The sequence below is a fragment of the Arachis hypogaea genome, chromosome 19 (assembly GCF_003086295.3).
Source record: "Arachis hypogaea cultivar Tifrunner chromosome 19, arahy.Tifrunner.gnm2.J5K5, whole genome shotgun sequence".
In the NCBI taxonomy this organism is placed as follows: Eukaryota; Viridiplantae; Streptophyta; class Magnoliopsida; order Fabales; family Fabaceae; genus Arachis; species Arachis hypogaea.
In genome coordinates, this window is record NC_092054.1 from 14,906,920 (window position 1) to 14,915,565 (window position 8,646).

The 8,646-nt window shown below is 34.2% G+C and overlaps 1 protein-coding gene across 1 annotated transcript; it reads left to right on the forward strand.

The window, feature by feature from the left end:
• The first annotated feature begins 5,109 nt into the window (after positions 1-5,109).
• LOC112779694 (probable pectate lyase 4) lies at positions 5,110-7,651 on the forward strand. The gene is made up of 4 exons (XM_072227671.1): positions 5,110-5,851; positions 5,962-6,317; positions 6,813-6,948; positions 7,086-7,651. The coding sequence occupies exons 1-4, from the start codon at positions 5,405-5,407 to the stop codon at positions 7,284-7,286; spliced, it is 1,140 nt and encodes a 379-aa protein (XP_072083772.1). The 5' UTR covers positions 5,110-5,404; the 3' UTR covers positions 7,287-7,651.
• Positions 7,652-8,646: the final 995 nt, after the last annotated feature.

Here is an 8,646-nt window from a genome sequence, read left to right on the forward strand (position 1 = left end):
AGCTTGACAAGTCTTTTCATGGATGATGATACATACATGGTCAGTTGCTCCACTGTCATGACCCAAGAATTGGAGCAAAAAGATTTTGTAAGAAGTATGTGAGAAATATGTGAGCTCATTATGAGAGTGTAGTGTGTTATACTTGTTTTTATTTAGGAATTGATGCTGATTTGGTTAGCTAGAGGATGTTGTACAGTGTTGCTGTGTTGAAGAAGTGCAATTAATGTGCCTTTTTATTCTTGAGATAACAAAATGCGTGAGCTATATTACCATCTTCCTTTTGGTTTGAATGTGACAATTCATTGCTGATCTCTTTAATTTGCCTACCAGCAGCCGAATTCGCACAATTTATGGCTCTCTGCCCTTGCTTCATGTGTTGAGGCAATCCATGATTTTTGTAGCATGTATCAATTAAATGATCCGATTTGTGGCAATAAGAATATATCTTGGGAGCATCTCTACTATTACCATCTCTGTCTCCGCCAAAATGTCATCTTTTCTTACTATTACTTCCAATGTTGAATTGATACACATGTTTCTCTCCTTCAATTAGATCAGACGAACTCATCAGCTCGAGCCTCGCCGATTTTTGGATAATGCAACTGGCGCTTTTACTGTGTGAGCATTGAGAAGGTTACACTGACATCCGACATTGTCTTGAGCAACATTATTTGTGATCTAATGGTGTCATATTCATCATTAAGGCCTCTAAGCAATCTTACAACCTTCTTATTTCTTCTGTAGGTTCTCATAACACTTAGACTACGAACACATTCTATACCACAAGTACATGGGGAATCGATTCTAAATTGTCTAACTTTTCCTAAATAGTTCTTAACTTGGTAAAATAAGTAGTAATACTAAGATCACCTTATTTGGCACATTCATTTCCTCTTCCAATTCAGCCACTCATAAAACATCACTATGGTGATACCTGTAAGTAGTGACATTAACTCTAGAGTCTAGAGCAGAGAAAGAAAATAGAAAAAAGGGAAAAGGATTAACAATTGGAGGATTGGGATCAAAATCAATGTTATAGTGGGGGCAATACTAACCTTTTAAATTAAGAACTACTCAGTAATTTTTAAAATCTCACTGAACCCCACTAGCTAATGAATACATCTGTGCTTGCCCATCATTATTCATTAATATCAATTAGAGACTTTAGTTAAGGTGATTAATCTTGATACCTTTTATATATATATATATATATATATATATATATATGTTGTATCCGAGTTTAAAATTAGATTTAGTCTAAAGAGTGTAGTGTGTGTAAGTGACTAAGTGTATCTTAGAGAAAAATTCTATAACTCTATATCTGTAGTTTAGAAGCCGTTGCTTGTTTGGGTCGAGCGTCTTCAAACCTCCTCTGATTCCGATAAATTGGTCAAGCAAAAGGATCAAATAAAACAACTACAGAATAGTTATGATCAATTAATGAACCTCCGGAGGGAACTCAAACCTTTCTTGCAAAGCAGCTTCATGAGAAAGAAGTGCAGCAAGCACTTTTTGAGCTGGATTGAGATGCCTGGGTAGGTATCTCAACTAGCGAACGATAAACATACAAGTAAAACAAATTCCTTATTTCTTTCCCAAGTCCCATCGAGTTAGCTGTTGATGGAATGGAATAAGCCTGTATTAGGTCTAAGTCCAATGATACTAACTAAATGGAAATTTCCTGGGAGAGATTTCAAGTCTATATACCATATCATATTAATCAAGTTGGGTTGTGTAACACCCTACCACACAGAGCTTTACGCTTAAGCCGTAAAGTAAAGGTGGTGTGGTATTACGACCTCTAAAATAAAAGTATATATAATAATATTGAAAAGGATATAGTATACGAGGAGCCTTGAAAAACGGATAAAGCAAAAATCGTAAAATAAAAAGCGCAACACTCAGAAAACAGGATTACTTGCGTGCGAAGAAATCTAAGGTTTAAAGGCATAACTAAATAGAAAGTAGAAGTAGAGAGACAAGGAAACGATATAACAATCTCCTAACTCAACCTACGAAGTTAAGGGTAGCCGAAAAATATTTACATACAATATATACATAATAAAAGCCCAAAAGAACATGTTTAAAGCCCTAACTCTCCATAAAACCTCTAAGAAGTACCAAAGATAAAGTGTTCATATACATATAAGGAGAGTCTAATATATATATATATATATATATATATATATATATATATATATATATATATATATATATATATATATATATATATATATATCAAAATAACAAAAGTAGGGCCTCAAAATGAACAACTTCGCAGCAGAACTCCAGACGCCTAGTGAGGTGCCGCTTGACCTGCATCTGAAAAACAACAACATAGTATGGGGTGAGAACCGGAGGTTCTCAGCATGGTAAAGGTGCCACGCACATAAGATATAAGGTCTTGAGAATGCCAGAGGCAATCCTAGAATGCCGACACTCAGATTACAAAGCTTAAATTACTAAACAGAAACCATAAAAAGGTGGTCTTCTAAGGATATCTAAGCTTAGTTTAAACTTAACCTTAACACTAAGTCTTTCCACCTTTCCTCCGTTCCTCCATCACCGGTGAGTTTGCAAAAATAGACAAACAGACAATTGCAAGCACAGGTAGGAGACAAGTAGTGCAAGTAGCAAATATAACAATTAACATAATATAATCAATTAGGCATTCCCAAATAATGCATAGAAAACAAAACAAACAATATGCACATGATGTATGCCTTTCCTACAGGCTGTGAGCTCACGCGTCGGTTAACTGCCAGAACCCGACACACCCGGTAGCTAACCCGGATACCGTCTCTCAACTACGCATATCCAGGAGGCACAAGATCGGGAGATTAATGCCCTACCACCTTCTCCTGGAGGCATACATTAGGGGAAAATAAATCGGGGGATTAGTACCCTAATACCTTCCCCTACTGAGGCCATGCCATACCAGTCGGGGGATTAATGCCCTATCACCTTGCAGACAGAGAGAAAAAAAATGTGAGGAAATACATCGGGGGATTAGTGCCCTACCACCTTTCTCACATCCCACAAAACAATATCATCATCATGCTCATTCATTCGCAAGTTCAATGCTATAACCTCTTTACATTATTCATAATCATCGCATAATCATATCATTAAAGTCATGGTACCTTATACACTTCAAGTATACACGTTTTCGTATATAATTCATCACTTTCTCAACTTACTTCGCCCCCAAGATACCTCCATTTCCTAGCTTCATCTAATTACTAGGCTTACTTTTATGATTTGTGACTGAACGTACGAAAATAGAGGTTTAGAAGTTTGAAATTAGGTTTAAAACTCAAAAACCCAGATTTGCTGAAACAGGGTCCATGTGTACGCGTGAGAGTACAACTTTCTATGCTCGCATACGCAAGCTCACGTACGTGAGATACCCAACCCGAAAAGGTTGGTCGCGTACACGAGTTATGCAGAACAGCAAAAATACTGAATGTTGCAGAATTTTCAGTTTTGTACTCCAAACTTCTGACACGCATAACTTTTTCGTTTTAAAATATTTTTTATCCGTTCTTTGAATGGTGTAAATTTCACAAACCTAATTTTTATATGAGATAAATTTGAAATAATTTGGGGGTCTGGAACCAAGTTATGGCCTGCCAAAATTCAGCCAAAAAGTCAATTTTTGCAAAAAACTTCCAACCTCTATTTCATTGATTCACCATTCAAATATCAACCATTCCATACTTAAAATTAGCCCTAAAATATGCAATATCACAACAACATAATTCTACACCCTTTTATCATCCATCACACATCAACATTACACAATTTCACACCTAAATTCTTACTTTAGATAATAAAACCATGAGCAATCTATCAATTATGCACAAACAACCTTATCAACAAACCAATCATCATCCAAACACCACTTTAGCATTCTAATTCCAGCATACCCATAATCATTAACACATACTCAATTCATGTCATCAACCATTATTATCACAAACACTAACATTCAACATGCTTAACCGTTCCAACCTATCCTATAGTCCTCTAGCCTAAGGTTTCACAGAACATTATATATTAAATACGAAAAACCTAAACCATACCTTGGCCGATTTTCACGTATTACCCAAGGTACCCACTTAGGCGAAAGGCAAGCCCTCAATACCAAAATTTAGCTCCAAACACCAACCAAGATCCCAATCAAGCTTCCAATGGCTCCAACGACTCCAAATCATGTATACATACACACCTAACACATATATACATACATATACCCAAAAACTCAAAACCCAACTTAATCAAAACAAGAAATAGCTAGGGTTAAGGATCTTTATCGTATCTACGGACCAAACGAACTAAGCCCAACAAGTTTCTCAAGCGAAATTGAACCTATAGCATCAAAGCCAACAAATTCTCAACATGTATGCCCAAGGTTTTCGAAAATCAAAGGGGTAGAAAAACTGAATTAAGAATGATGTTTACCTATGAAATTATTCGGATAGATTCGTAGAGCTGGACGCGATGGTCGCGTGGCCACAAACGGTGCCGCGATCGAAGTTCGGAGCGAGAAGTTGTGGAGGTTTGAAGTGGAGGTTAGGGTTTTGTCTTTCTTCTTCCCTTCTCCAACAATGGCAACGTGAATGAAGAGAGAAAAGGAAGAGAAACTGTATTCATTAAGGCTTGTTGGGTTGGATTGGGCCTTGGGTCCATTTTGGGCTCGGTTCGATCGGTTTGGTCCATTCGACTCAATCTTGGGTCAAATTCTTTGAAATTAATATCAAAATTCTTATTTTAATTTTTTCTATCATGTCAAACTACAAAATTTTATTTTCTAATTTTTTTGAGCAATAATTAATTTATTTGCTAATTATTTACTAATCTCTTGGATTTTACAGGTTGGTCTAATGGTAAGCTCATTAGTCTGCTTAAGCAAGTGTTGGGGGTTGGGGGTTCGAATCATGCCTTGTGCATGCAACAACCCATTAGCCAGCTGCAAACTCTTAAATGGAGCTCTGATTTGCAACGGATTAGTCTTTGACCTATCAAATTGAAAAATACCATGGAAAACCAAAAAAATAATAAAAAAAATAAAAAATATACCATATCATTTCCCCAATATTAAATGATGCTCCCTTAATTTTCCTTCTATGGTCATTGCTCAAATTTAGCTAACCGCATTATATCTAACTTAAGGTTAAGCCTAACTCACACTATATGCTAAATTTACCTTCCCCAATTTCTATTATTGATAGCTTTCTCGCGCATCCGATACTCCTTTGGCCATAGCTTCACACAACAACTTCAACAAACTTGAAGCAATTTCCCATCCACCGTAGCCTATATATATAATCAATTCTCAATTCTACTACGTACTACTCCAAAACCCTAGATAGCACATTATTCCCAAGAACATACATACACCATGGCTAGTATCCTTTGGCACTTTGTTTTGCCCATTTTTCTTGCCACCCTTTTCTCTCCAAGCCCTACTTATGGTGCCAAGCAATCCAAAATAATTGGCATGAAAATGAATGTGATTGATCGGTGCTGGAGACGGGATCCCCAATGGAGGAGCCACCGCGCGCAACTCGCGAACTGCTCCATTGGCTATGCTGGCAAGATGATGAACAACATTGGCAGTGACCTCATCCATTATGAAGTTATAGACCCTACTGATGACCCCATAAACCCTAAGCCTGGTACCTTGCGATATGGAGCTTCTGTGATTCAACAAAAAGTTTGGATCACATTTAAAAGAGACATGAAAATTACATTGGCAAAACCCCTTCTCATTAGTAGCTTTACCGCCATTGATGGCCGCGGCGCCAACGTCCACATTGCTCATAACGCATGCTTTATGATCTTTAAGGTAACCAAAATGAGTTAATTCACATATTTATATTAGTTAAATTGATATGCATGCATGAATACTGAATTGCTAACTACTCACATAACAAATTGTTTGTTATTTGTTTGAAGGCGACGAACGTAATAATCCACAACGTTCGGATCCATGATTGTAAAGCACAAGCTCCGGGATTGGTGATGGGTGCAAATGGGAAGGTGATTTCATTAGGTCAAGTTGATGGGGATGCCATTAGATTAGTCACTGCTTCAAAGATTTGGATTGATCATAATACACTTCAAGATTGCGAAGATGGTCTTCTTGATGTTACACGGGGTTCCACTGATGTCACTGTCTCCAATAACTGGTTCCGGAACCAAGATAAGGTTATGCTTCTTGGGCATGATGATGGATATATTAGAGACCAGAACATGAAAGTTACTGTTGTGTACAATCATTTTGGACCAAATTGTAACCAGCGTATGCCAAGGTAAGTACATAATAAATTATTGCAAAATTTAGGCAACTAATAATTTTTTTATTGAAGAATGTAATATGCTCAGTAAATATTATTATTTTAAGTCAATATTTAACAATAATAATTTAGACTCACATTTACAAAAAATTATACACAAAAAATACATAATTTTTGTGTTGATTAAAATTGCTAAAAACTATTAACCATCAAAAATTTCTATTTTTTATTTTGTTTCTTGTTTAAATTAATATTATCCAACTTTTTTTTATACTAAAAACATTGGCTTCTAGTAACATTGTCGCAAAATATATAATATATAATTTAATTTTCATATATTTTGGACGTAAAAGTATTTTACACAATTAACAATTGCATATTACTACAATATAAAAAATTATTTAAATACATAAATTTAATTAAACGATTATCTAAAACAATTTACCTATTAATACATCAAAATTAAACTCATAATATATTTGACAATATTAATAAATTTGTAAAATATAGGATCCGTCATGGATATGCACATGTAGCAAACAATCTATACCAGGGATGGATGCAATATGCTATTGGTGGAAGCATGGGACCTAGCCTCAAAAGCCAATCTAACCTCTTCATAGCCCCCGAATCTGGGAACAAGGAGGTAAATAAATTAAATAATCAGTAATGAAATTAATTAATTAACATGAATTTATTTTGATTATTGTTTTTAGTAATGATATTATGTATACTATATATATATATTATTTTAATTAATTATTATTATTATGTGTTGTGTAGGTGACATGGAGAAAAGGCAACAGCGAAAATGGGAACATGTGGGAATTCCATTCTATAGGGGATGCTTTTGAAAATGGAGCTTCTTTCACGGTAACAAAAGGAGGACGTGTGCCAAAGCCAAATTATAGTGAGGAACAATATTTTAAGGTTCTTGATGCTAAATCTGTCAGATTTTTGACAAGATCCTCTGGCGTACTATGATGCACAAAAAACACTTTATCTTGAATGATTACAACTACAATAATTACAAGGATCGATCAATATAATCTTGACGCCAATACTAGGTTTATTTTCTAGGTTTGGGTTCTCAATTTTCTTTATAAATCGAGAACTAATTTACAACCAAATAAGTACCTTATAATTTGAATGTATTATGGAAGAAATGTACATCATAGAAGAATGCACTCAATATTTATGTATATAAGAGAGGTCTGCGGACACTTGTCCCACTGCTAATATAATGAACTTTGTAATAATACTACTTAATTAGTTAAGTACTAAATTAAAGCTTAATTACTCTTCTAAATATAAATAAGAAATAAAGCACATATATTCTTTATTTGAAATGATGTCCAATTTGTTTTTTTTTTTTTTAATTTTATTCCTTACACGATCTTGCCTACAGTAATTATTTTGAATAATAAAAAATTACTCGATGAATATTGACATGCAAATTTTACAATTGATCAATAAGAGATAATAAAATACTTAGATAATTATTTAAAAATATATATATAAAAAATAATATTTAATTGTGTTGAAAATACAAAGAAGATAACTATTTTTTGTTATTTTAAATTAATATATTTTTTTTATAAGCTAATCAATTTATTAACAGCAATGACGGATATAGAAATTTTCGAATGTAAGAGCAAAATATAGAATATGATAATAAAATATGATTTTTGTAAATCTTAAAACTGCATTTAGAAAATAAATTAAGAGATAAAAATTAAATTAAATCTTTGTGTTTAGTTTAAGATAAATGTTAATTGTTATAGAATTATTTATAATACTCATTAGCTTTTAATCTTAGTTGGTTATTTAATTGTTATATTATCATGGTTATTAGAAATATACTATAACTATAGCTAGAAAATATATAGAAGTAAATTTTTGTAATGGTCTCTGAGATTCAGGTCGTTATCCAATGTAATCTCTGAGATCCCAATTGCACCATTGTAATCCTCCAGATACAGCTCCGGACACCATAATAGTCCCTGAACATATTTTCGGTGATGAGTCATTATCAAGACGCTGATGTGGCCTCATTTTGCTACGCTGGATGGTACCAACGACTAGTTGAGCTGGCACAATTATTTCAATTTATATTCAATGTGGTCCCTTTCTCTATATTATTTAACCCTAAAATCCTAAATACTCAGTAAGTTAATTTCTTCTTCTGACGTGGCCTCATTTTGCTACACTGGATGGTGCCAACGACTAGTTGAGCTGACACAATTTCAATTTATACTCAATGTGGTCCCTCCCTCTATATTATTTAACCCTAAATTCCCAAATGCTCAGTAAGTTAATTTCTTCTTCTTCTTCATCGTTCTCT